Source organism: Nicotiana sylvestris, chromosome 7, assembly GCF_000393655.2.
Source record: "Nicotiana sylvestris chromosome 7, ASM39365v2, whole genome shotgun sequence".
NCBI classification, from domain to species: Eukaryota; Viridiplantae; Streptophyta; class Magnoliopsida; order Solanales; family Solanaceae; genus Nicotiana; species Nicotiana sylvestris.
In genome coordinates this window covers 155904173-155917302 of record NC_091063.1, presented here as the reverse complement: position 1 = coordinate 155917302, position 13130 = coordinate 155904173, and the positions used below count along the sequence as shown (strand labels likewise).

Sequence of the window (13130 nt, the reverse complement as noted above, 5' to 3'; positions counted from 1 at the left end):
AAATCTGTTGTTACATTTGGACCCATAATTATGTTTTGTTTCGAAAAACACCACAATGCACATTACTCTTATTGCAGTTAGAATTAAAACTCATTACAAATATTAAACTTCAAACCTTATACCAACTTGATAATTTGCAGTGTAATTGCATTTTAACAAAATACGAATATATATGTTCTCGATATACTGATCATTTTATGGCACGTACAAGCCGAAGACACCAAACTCATGAATTAAAATTGTCTCGTCAATACATTCAAATCAACACGAGTTAGGAATGACAAAATAATTCTAACTTTTATTAACTGTGCAATTTATTACACATTTTACTATGATCTTCATGTTTATACATAATTACATGACATAACAAGAAGAAAAATTAAGTATTTATTTCTCTTCACCGCAATCTTGACGGTATTGTACGTGATGGTGAAGACTCAACGGATGAGGAACTTTCCGACTCAATTGGTCCAAAAAATAAATCGGACAAGTAATGCCCTATATCCTCAGGGGAAAATTTGATTACGTGACTCGAGTGTCTCTCTATTGCCATCATATGTTTATGTGTATTGTAAAATTCCCGATATAGTGGAAGTATTTTCCTCGCGATTGACACTTTCAGAGAGTCACGAAGTTTACTATTAGGTACGACGCACACAGATTGCTTCCGGTGAGCTTGCTCGAAAAACGAATTAAATTTCTTGAAAATCTCCTTCACTTGTTGGGGAGTCATTGTAGCATTTGGCTCTTGCGGGAGAGATTCTATGACGTGGCCCCATCCTAGCCGTTCATTGTTTGATGCAAACTGTTTGATTTTTCCCTCCTGTTTTGATATCCAATTTTCACCAAGCAAGTACTTGAGATTCGATGAACGGACTTTTACGACGACGTATTGAAGATTGTTGGCTAAGAAGAGATACGCGAGAGATACATCTTTGTACTGTTTTGCTTTGCCGTCGAGTTTGCAGAGAAGAAGGAGAATCAACCAAGCGAATCGGAGTGAGATCGCCGGTACCGGAGACGCATCAGAATCCACAATGCCGAAAAATGATTCAGGCAACGAAGCTTTTGCCGGAGGAGGAGCTTCGGCGAGGATGTCGGAGAGTACGTTGCTGTAATCAGCGAGTAGAATTATGTAATTCATTGCGTCAATGGTGAGAGGATGGATTCCACCTCCGGCAACTGTCGTCTTTGAGGATTCCTTTTGTAGAGCAGTTTCAAACTCAGCCAACGCCGTCCTTATAGATTCGCCAAGCTTGACGAGTGACGTCAATGCCTGAGATCGGATAATGGATTCTGAATCGAAAGAGAATATAGCTTCAATCTCCGGCCAGTGTTCGGCGATAGCGGTGTACTTATCAAGCAGCCGGAACACTTTTTCCGGCGACTTCTTGCTATTTTTGGCCACATTTTCCGGGAAACTAAACAAAATCATGGCGCCGTCTTTTGAAATTTCAGTAAAACACGACTCTCTTATTGCATCGTTGAATGCGAAGACGTGATCACAGAGAATTCTCTCTCCGTTGAACAATGTTTTCATAGCTACATCCACCGCGTTAAGCCAATCCTTGATTTTCAGATCCACAACTTCCCAATCCATTTTATGAACTTGCGAAGAACTCAATTTCTCAACACCGAGTCTATAAATGCCTTCGTCAACGATCGATTTACGTATAACTTTGTAAATCTTCAAGCACTCTTTCGCATAGCCAGAAGAGATCATGCACTCCGCTATCAATCTCAAATCCGACATTACAACAACAGAAAAATCCTCAACTTCAGAAATAGACTCACCGCCAATTACACGATCATCGTCATCTTCAACGTCGAAATCAGAAATACTCGATCGGGTCGAAATACGGGAAGAGACAGTAGATATGGATTCAGGATCCAAATGAGCTCTGTTTATTGAAAGAATTTGGTAAAACTCCTTTTGCAGCCGTTTCATTGCAATTTGCATTAAAGATTGAGCACGAACAAGCTTATCGGATCTCGAATTCTCAGTTGAGTGAAAGTGCATAGCCTTCTGTAGATTATGCACACACTTGATAAAATCCTTGGCTTCTCTTCTATTTTCATAGAACAGAGAAGTCACCTTAGCAAAGGTAGTGGTGTCTGGGTCCCACTTCATGATCATCGGCTCCGCCATATCCAGTGTCCGATCAATCACCGCTTCTGAAAAACTAGGCCGAGAAGGAGAAAATCCGAAACGCGAAGGGGAAGAGAATTGAGAAGTACTATCAGTTGTTGAATGTTTAGGAGAAAACCAATTGAGAGTTCTCATTCCTTTTCTCGGCATCGTTTTCAGTTTACAGAAATTATTCAGGATTTTCAGTGTTTAGAAATGGTTTTTGGATGAAGAAAGAAGAGTACAGTTATATGATTGAAGCTTTGATATGGATTTTCATGGCGGTTGAGGGGATATATATAGAGGTAAAAGTAAGGCGCGCAGTAGGTATTGGACTTTTGAGAGTATGAGAGTCAGCAATACACGCACGAGGAGCGTTTGACTCTCACGCATGACATGGCTTACACGTAGGATAGTGAGGAGTTTGAATTATTCTTGTTAATAATAAAATTATTCAAATTAAATGGTGTAATTAACGCACGTTCCTTGAATAACAAGAAGTTTGAATATTCATAATCACAGTTATAGTTTTTCTGTTGCTTATTGTGAGTTATGTCCCAATTCATTGTATATAAGTTTTAGAAATTACCTCAACTTATAATATATTTTAAAAAAAAGAAAGAAAAAAAGGAGTAGTATATTTTGACATTATATTTTCTAGTCATCTATATGAGATATACATTAAAAAATAAATCCGTGCGAGATATATGTACACACGTGTCATATATTAGATTATTTATACTGCACATGATTAAATTAAATTAAATATTTATAACTCAAAGAAATATATAGCTATGGTTTACTCGGGAATTGATAACATGGCTTGATATTCAATTTTATATTTCCACACTGTCAATGCATTGAACTTAAAATAGTTTTTACACGTGAGATAAAATAACTCTCCTTTCTTATATTCTTCCCGAAATATTTGTCTTTTTAATAGCCTCACAATAAATTCCCACTAACATTTGTAAATGTCTTATTTCATCTTTCTATATGAGAAGTGTTGCTCTCAGCTCTAAGACTATTTTTTTTCTATAGTTTCTGAATTTCTAAAAAAATATTTTGTAAGCGAATTAATGTACATAGGCCTTGTTTCACTATAAATATTGGTCAAGTTGACTTTTGATAAATGTACCAAACAAATTGGAGCTGAATTAAAAAATATTCCCGACTTATTTTGTGCAACTATTACTACAAGTCCTTTTATTTAAGCTATATTGTACTTTATTTTAGTCATATTATATTGTTAAGGATAAAGATAAAATATGGAAAAAGTTAACAAAGTTGATAACAGTAATAAACAAGATTAATAATTTGAAAACTACAAACGAATGATAACAAATCATATACGAGGGTGTTGGGGCGTTATAGGACAGGAATATTTCTTTAGGCTTATTTGTCTTTTTTTATTTTTTATACTCTAAATATGAATGAAAGTCAATGGCAGTTTCCGTTTTCGACGTAAGCCGATATCTAAGAAAAAACAAAGTTAAAACTAAGGCATGACCAAAACATGCTTATCATATACTATCAAAGTCGTTATGCCAGACGTTATTAGAACACATATTTTTTCACTACCAACTTTTTCTTTATGAGTATAATCTCATTTCTATTTGTTTCTTTTTTCTTTCTTTTTGTCATTATATTTTTAAATATAAGAAACGCAAATGGAGTAAGGAAGACAGAAAGGGACGCGGGGGGCGGGGGGAGGGGGGTAGAAAAAGGAAGAGAAAATGATTAAGTTTTTTTGTTTTTTGAACGAAAAGATTAACTATTTCAGTTTAGTTATATGTCCAAAAGAGTGAACAACATCATATACAATCCAACTCAATAAAGAATGATTAAGTTTACTTTGTAGTTATTTTGCACGAATTCTCAAGCATTGCACGACTTTGGAATGTGTCATTATGATTAAAATTTGCTTCCTTATCTTCAGCATCCTCTTTACGATATTTTGTTGACGTGACATTTGCCTGAAATATTATTTATGTCAATTTAGAGTACGTAACTTTATACCTTATTATATTAATTTTGAGCTCTCTTACGATTCTTACTTCTATTGGAATCATGGCGGATTTATAGGCTAATACATAGGGTACGTGAACCCATGATCTCTCCGCCAAACTAAATATTTTATGTACATATTTTTCAGAATTGATCAAATATTATCTGTCAACATAGAGGCTAAATGGTGTACTTGATTGAATACTAAGTTATTTACTTAGAAGAGCAAACAATTAATTCCCACTTAATACTTTCTTTTTCCTTCTTTTTTAGTGGTCCACCTATATTATAAAAATCTTAGACCCGCCTCTGATTGGAATAGGTCACCGAATTTCTACCGGAGCATTGCCTTACAAGCCATGAAATACTAATTATTCATTTAAAATTATTTGGTACGATTAGGAAAAAAAATACGTGTGATTAATAAACGGGACATGCAAGATATATTAAGAAACCAAAATTTTAGCTGGCACCTGCTAATTATAGCAGCCACAATAAAAGATTTTTCATAATTAATTTGACTTTTCTAGTTACGAGTATGATTACTTAAGAAAAATGACAAAACCTTAATCTATTAGGCTTGTGGACCCCAACTTTTGATGTAATGGAAAATGTAAGCACAAGATATTCATATGAAATTGCTTATCTCATCTGTTTAACTACCTTTCATATCAGCCAACATTCCAGTTATTTCCTGATATTTTCTCTGTGGTTTCCTTTTTCTATTATTAGTTACTGTATAATTTTTTCTCTTATTTTTTTTTTTAAAAAATATATAAAAATTCTTTTTTGGAGCGGGAGAAAAGAAAACTAACCTTTGTCCTTAAGGGTTGATCTCATCGTACTATTTTTTACTTTTCCAATTGATTATTAACACATTTTCTATTGTCAAAACATGTCATTTTCAAAAATTCATTAGACGAAAGAAACTTAACAATTAAACCAACTACTAATTTATATATAATATATTCGTACTCCAAGCAAATATTATATTATATAATAAGGTAAAACCTAAAACCATGCATTTTACCGTTATTTTCTTCACTGTCATATAGGATGAAGTCGTAATCATTTAACGATGGGTTACTTGTACTTTCATTATTCTCCAAAAAGAAATATTTCACCTAAAAGAAAAATAATTATATTTAACTAAATGAATATAATGGAATTCTCTTGATCAATTTCCTTTGGTACGGTGTTAATTTAATTATAAAGAGCTAGCTCCGCATCTTTATTAAGAAAAAAGATGCTATGCATCTAATTGACATTATATTTTTATTTCAGGAAACAATTTAAAACGTAATCCTTTCACATTACATCTTTTTAAATAACTTTAGATGAGAAGTTTCTTAATTATTGTTCTTTTCTCTATGTTCATAGAAATATTTTCTTAGTGTTATTTATATATAGCATAAGAAAAGAGATAAGGATAATATGCTATTTGTAACCTTAATTATAAAAAATACAAAAAGAATAAAATATATCTTTGAACATTCTAAATACACGGATCAACCCTTTAATCTTAATTCCTAGCTCACAGATAAGGATAATGTGAACATACATGCTGCATTTGAGGAAATACCATATCGATCTCCTCATGCATTTATAGACTTAAGAAAATTTGGGTTCAACTGCTACTTATTTAAAACATCAGGTGATGATTAACTACTAGTGCAAAGGCAACCCGATACACAAAGACATCTCGCACTTGTATGGGTCCAAATTTGAACAACCACGATCGTTGATGAGTACGACGAGTGACGAGATCCTCGCAGCTCGACATCTTGCAGATGGCGACTTTGAGGCGAACAGGAGACTGTACGACCCTTGCAGTAGTGCAGGCCCATTAGGAATATTCTTTCGTTCTAGAGATTATTATACTTAGCTAAGATTTACCCCTTCATTTTCTTTGATTGATTTGTTCAAAAAGGTTCCGATATCTATTGAGTCAAACAACACTCTCGCAGGTTCGGGGAAATGCCACACTCCTAAAGGGCGTGACGTAGATAGCATACCCTAATGCAAGCATTAATGGTTGCTTCCGCGGCTCGAACCCGTAACCTCATTAGTGGCTGATTAACTCATGGTACAAAGGCAGTTCGGTGCGTAAAGCATCTCGCAGGTCCGGGGAAGGGCCACACCCCTAAGGGTTTATTTGTTTGGGAAACAAGTTATCCCATGATTAATTATCCCCGGATTAGTTATCCTGCGATTATTTATCCCGCCCTCCCATAGGGATTAAAACAAATACTACAATCCGGGGATTAGTTATACCGCGATTTTATCGCAATCAAACATGAGATAAACTCATCTCAAATTTAGTTCCGAAATTAATTATCTCTTATCCCTCATATACCAAACGAGCCCTAACGGTGCGATGTAGACAACCTACCCTGATGCAAGCATTAGTACCTGTTTTCACGACTCAAACCCATAATCTATAGCATAATTAGTGGCTGATTAACTCATAGTATGAATGAATATTAAACGAATCATTCAATTACAGTCAACCAGACATTAGTTGGGGGAGCATTAAGAGATGAAATTAATTTGTAAAACATCTAGGTAAGCACCCAAAAATGGACCATGGACTTGATTTGCAAATGACTAAAGGAGTACGTACGTAAACTCATCTATTTTTCTATGGTTCTCTAAAAGTGGATTATGGACATAATACATCAATGTAAAACATAACACTTATTCACATGTAACCCATTTTTCTTTGACTTTTAAAGTACTAAGGTTCCTTTTCGTTTGGGACATAAAATATTGAGCGCAAGTATCAACTTAATTAAGAAAAATCTTTTCAGAATTATATATTATTTAGGGGTTGAGAAAATCGAATATGTAATGGAATAGGTCAAAAGCTCATCCAAGATTTTAAAAAAAGTGTTAGATTAAGACTTTAACCTTTGACATTTGGATTATTTTCCTACAATGAAATGTTACAAGTCATAAATCCGTACATAATAATTCAACCTGGTTTGTACCTTATGCTTTTTAATTAATTCCTAGATTCTCTCCAATTGCTCCCCCAACGTGGGAATACTTCAAATGAATGGCGGTTTTGTGATAATAATACTAACTAAAAATTGGTGCATTTAGGTGATCGGGGAGCTAGAGTATGGAAAACGGGCTCAGTTTAATCCAGTAACTTTAGTTCGATCTTTTTATTTGTTTTAAAAATTCATTGAATATGTATAAATTATTAATTTACAACCTAGTAACGGAAGATTAAAATCCTGAACTCGTAAGCTTGAAATTCTGGCTCCGCTTTTATAGGTGACGGTCATGAAAGGAATATCATAAAATGATTGAGTTTGTTATAAAATAAAGACTATAAAGCAAAGACAAGTATAGAGAGAAACTGATGTATTATTCGAATTCAAACTGATGTACATAATGAACTGGAATCTCTTCTATTTATAGAAGAAAGGAAGTTGTTGTGTAAGCTGTTACTATACCAGATATGGATAATCTTCTACTGAGAGCAATGTTTATCCATAACGGAGTACTGAAAGAATAAACTTATTATACCCGATATGGATAATCTTCTACTGGGGGTAATGTTTATCCATAACTGGGTACTGAAAGGATAAGCTTATTATACCCGGTATGGATAATCTTCTATCGGGGATAATATTTATCCATAACTGGGTACTGAAAGGATAAGCTTATTATACCCGGTATGGATAATCTTCTACTGGGGGTAATGTTTATCCATAACTGGGTACTGAAAGGATAAGCTTATTATACCCGGTATGGATAATCTTCTACCGGGGATAATATTTATCCATAACTGGGTACTGAAAGGATAAGCTTATTATACCCGGTATGAATAATCTTCTACCGGGGTAAATGTTTATCCATAACCGGGTATCAAAGTGATAAGCTTCTTCAGGAAGCTTATTTCCAATAGAGTACTTAAATAGATAAACATATTTACAGTGGAGTCTCATATGGATAAGCTTCTTCAGGAAGCTTATTTACAACGGAGTACTAAATAAACATCCATAATATAATATATTTATAACACTTCCCCTTGGATGTTCATTAAAAGATAATGTGCTTCATTAAAACCTTACTAGGAAAAACCACGTGGGAAAAAATCCTAGTGAAGGAAAAATAGTACACATATTTAGTAATACGCATTGCTGGCTGCCTCATTAAAAACCTTATAAGGAAAACTCTGTGGGACAAAACCTTAGTAAGGGAAAAAGAGTACAGCGCGCATTTTACTCCCCTTGAAGAAAACCTTATTTCAAATATTTGAGTCTCCGCATTCCAATCTTGTATACCATATTCTCAAAAATTGATGTTGGTAAAGACAATCTGCTGGATTGTCACTTGAACTAATTTGATGCACATCAATGTCACAATTTTCCTGAAGATCATGTATGTAGAATAATTCTGGTGAAATGTTCTTCGTTCTATCTCCTTTTATAAATCCTCCCTTTAATAGTGCTATGCATGAAACATTGTCTCCGTATAATATTGTGGGTCTTTTATCACATTCCAACCCACATGTTTCTCGAATGAATCACTGATCTCAATCATATGCACCCCCTGCTTGCCGGTTTGAAATCGAGCTTTATGGGTATCGGATAAATAACCTGCATCTGCATTACCAATACGATCTGCACCACTTTTGTTAGCATTAGCAAGATAAATAAGTGCACCATCTACACCGAGATAGAGTATTTCAGGACCAAGGAGCTCCTCATCCTCTTCTAGAGGTTGGAACGGATCCTTATTCACTTCAAGTGATTGAATATTCATTGGTGTACTTAATGGGTACACTTTGTCCATGTAAAAGTATTTTTAAGACCCTCTTGGAGCTCTTCCGGAGTTCCAATAAGATTTATGTCACCAACATAAACAGCAAGTGTAACAAATTTTGATGACATTTTCTTTATAAAAATACATGGACAAATAACATAATTTATGTAACTTTCTTTCAGCAAATATTTACTGAGGCGATTATACCACACGCGCACAGATTGCTTTAAACCGTACAAAGATCTTTATAATTTGATCGAGTACATTTCTCAAGACTTTGAATTATATGCTTCGGGCATTTTCAATCCTTCAAGGATCTTCATATAGATTTAGCCAAATAAGTCATATAGGTTAAGACTTGTATCTAAATGGTATGACATCTTCAAGTGTCTGGACTGCTAGTCCGATCCTCACAATCTTTTACAATATTGTGCACTATATTGTATTAAATATATCGTCGACGATCATTTTGTGTCAGTTCCGAAGCGACATAACTTGTGGAGATCTCATCACTTTCTTTATTTTCAGGTACCTGAACTTTTTCGGGAGTTTCATGAAATGTTATGTCGTGGGCTCTTCTAGAGCTTATTTCCTCCTCATTTTGATCATTAGCTCCTACTATTTTTCAAGGATTGTTACCTTTGGAACCGATTGGTCTACCACGCTTCATGCGTACAGTAAACTCTATCCTTCAGGGACTTTAATTTTAATAGGAGCATTTGCAGCTGAAATATGATATTTAATTTTGGATCAGCAAATGCTTCTGGCATTCGACTTGAATTATCTTCTAAGTGAGGATCATGATAATTCGATTCATATAGCATATTTTTCAACTGTTTATTCCATCCCCCAAATGTTAGAAAAACTAACATATATCCCCAATCATCTTTGGGAAACATATCTTTGTGTATTATGGTAGAGAAATTAATCATATACCACACAACAAAAGATAGTAAAAATATTTGGTTTCTGATCCTAAACCAATTGTGAAGGGAGGACTTATCATATATTGTTGATCTGATGCATACAAGTGCTGCTATATGCAATTTAGAAAATCTTAGACCAACACATGAAGCTTTGTTCTCATAAGCAATGGTTTAGCCATTAATAGGAGGTATTCAATGCTAAACCAGCTTGGATATAAACCAGCATTATCAAGATGAACTGTCTTGATTTCATAATCTGAAAATTATGCTCTTAATCGAGAAAAGCAATTCCAAATGCCAAACTGCAGGTTGACAATAATTACACATGTAACCATCTCATATATGCACCTATAAGTGGTTCACATGATAGGTGAACGGGCCCATATTCACCTTTTATATATTTCAGAATCAGGGGTCTTAGTCCCAACTTTAGCTGGTATAATCAATTCATTATGAGAACAAGCAACACATGAGAATTCCTGAAGAATCTTCTAGTTCTTTAGTATATGCTTATCTGAATTCTCAAATAGCTCATTTAAAAATGGCAAATGAAAACTTCAAGTTTATCATGTCATGTGCTATCTCTTAGTAAACTTCTGGTTTACTATGGCATAAACTTTTGCTTTAGTAAACTTCTTGGTTTACTGTGATACATGATATAGTACAAATTAAAGAATAAGGCGGGTAACTTCTCACATACATATTATTTTACCCCCTATGATTGTGGAAACATGAAGATTATCAATCTTCCAATCATTTGTAGTCTCAATATGATAGCCATTTGTATTAGTAAACTTCAGGTTTACTACAACATATGTTTTGACCATAATCATATAATATGAATGACATATTTGTATATAAGCTCTTCGAGAGCCTTCATTTATTATCCACAATCTAATATTTATCTGGCACTACTGGTGTCATGTATTCTTTAGGCAAACATTTAGCTCTTCAGGAGTTGTTGATACATTTTGTACTATCAAATATTGCTCAGACACTGCTGGTGTCATGAGAGAAAATCACAATCAAATAAACAATGTAAAACAATTGTTTAAGCACACGAAAACTCCTCTTCATAATATTTTTCCACTTCAGGAGGCAATTTCAATTGTGTTACTTCTTCAGGAGCAAATTTAAAATACGAAATATTGAGTATATATTCTCTCAATTATATTAACTCTTCTGGAGGTGAATTGTAATGTATTCACATCAAGAGCGCGTTCATATTTACCCGACTTATTAGTATTGTCACATTCACTTCAGGGAATGGATTAATATTATCAAAAGTTCTCATCCTTCAGGAAATCGAACATAATTATCTGAATGCGCATTAATCACATCAAATTGTGATGCCTCAACCTCTTTTAAAATATTTACTACTTCAGGAGCAAATCGAGGCGTGCATTTAATATAGAGAATATTTATGTAGCTTATCTTCAATTGTAACCATAGAAAGCCTAAATTATCACTTCTGGTGATCATAGGCATATACCACTTCTGGTAGTTAACAAAATATAATTACAATGAGATATACGAAATATAACCACTTCTTGTGGTTGTATATTTCTTGCAAACTCTGCTAGAGTTTAAGTTGATCTAATAATGTTATCCATATTCTTCAAAATGACATAAACAAGATATATTATAGTAAACATCATTATCAAATCATAATTTTTCTTTATGTACAACAATTACATAACCATACTATCTATTACAAATAACAAAAATTAAAATATTTACATTTCTACAGATTCACCACCGATTACATGACTTGTTTCTCCTTCTGGGAGTGCAAGGTAATCAGTTACATCCAAATGCATGAAGTCTAAATTATCTTCAGAAATAAAATTTGCTTCAGCATTTTTCTCTGTCTTCTTTAGGGAGGCTTGATAAAGCTCAACCAAGTGCTTTGACATACGACAGGTACGTGACCAGTGCCCTTTTTCTCCACATCTATAGCATGCATTTTCTGCATTTGGTGCTTGCACCGCTTCATGCTTTTGTTTCTTCCTTTTCCACTGCTGGTGGTGAGGAGTGTTCTTTGGTGCATTATTATTACCATGATTAGAGTTTCTTTCCCGACCACGATCATGACCACGACTGGGGCCACGACCTTCTTCCACGTTTAGCTTGGTGGAAGTTCGTCTCATTCACTTCAGGGAATGGACAAGAACCAATAGGTCGGCTTTCATGATTTTTCATTAATAGCCCATTATGTTGCTCTGCTATAAGAAGATGTGAGATAAGTTCAGAATACTTTTTAAATCCCATCTCTCGATATTGCTGCTGCAGGAGCATATTCGAGGCATGAAAAGTGGTGAAAGTTTTCTCCAACATATCATGATCAGTAATATTATCACCACATAACTTCAATTGGGAAATAATTCTGAACATAGCAGAATTATACTCACTGATAGATTTAAAATCTTGTAGCCTTAGATGAGTCCAATCATATCGTGCCTGTGGAAGAACGACCATCTTCAGGTGGTCATATCTATCTTTCAAATTATTCCACAGTATGACTGGATCTTTAACAGTAAGATATTCCATTTTCAGGCCCTCATCAAGGTGATGGCGTAGGAATATCATTGCTTTGGCACGGTCTTGGTTTGATGCCTGATTTTTGTCTTTGATGGTGTCTGCCAGACCCATCGCATCAAGATGAATTTCAGCATCAAGCACCCAAGACATGTAGCTTTTGCCCGATATATCCAGGGCTACAAATTCAAGTTTAGAAAGATTTGACATTATTTAGGAAAAGAAAGTTCTTACCTCAGATACTTTCAAAATATTTGCTCGAGATGGCAGAGTCTCGTGCTGATAACGTGTTATAAAATAAAGACTATAAAGTAAAGACAAGTATAGAGAGAAACTGATATATTATTCGAATTCAAACTGATGTACATAATGAACTGAAATCTCTTCTATTTATAGAAGAAAGGAAGCTGTTGTGTAAGCTGCTACTATACCAGATATGGATAATCTTCTACTGAGAGCAATGTATATCCATAATGGAGTACTGAAAGGATAAACTTATTATACCCGATATGGATAATCTTCTACTGGGGGTAATGTTTATCCATAACTAGGTACTGAAAGGATAAGCTTATTATACCCGGTATGGATAATCTTCTATGGAGGATAATATTTATCCATAACTAGGTACTGAAAGGATAAGCTTATTATACCCGGTATGGATAATCTTCTACCGGGGGTAATGTTTATCCATAACTGGGTACTGAAAGGATAAGCATATTATACCCGGTATGGATAATCTTCTACCGGGGATA

General features: G+C 34.4%; 1 protein-coding gene across 1 annotated transcript; it reads right to left on the bottom strand.

The window, feature by feature from the left end:
• Nucleotides 1-243: 243 nt before the first annotated feature.
• On the bottom strand, nt 244-2410 carry LOC104229427 (exocyst complex component EXO70H1-like). The gene has a single exon (XM_009782072.2). The coding sequence runs from the start codon at nt 2297-2299 to the stop codon at nt 398-400; it is 1902 nt and encodes a 633-aa protein (XP_009780374.1). The 5' UTR covers nt 2300-2410; the 3' UTR covers nt 244-397.
• Between the last annotated feature and the right edge of the window lie 10720 nt (nt 2411-13130).

Bases quoted from the DNA above. Each gene is read 5' to 3' on its own strand.
- LOC104229427 (XM_009782072.2), bottom strand. From the start codon at position 2,299: ATGCCGAGAAAAGGAATGAGAACTCTCAATTGGTTTTCTCCTAAACAT.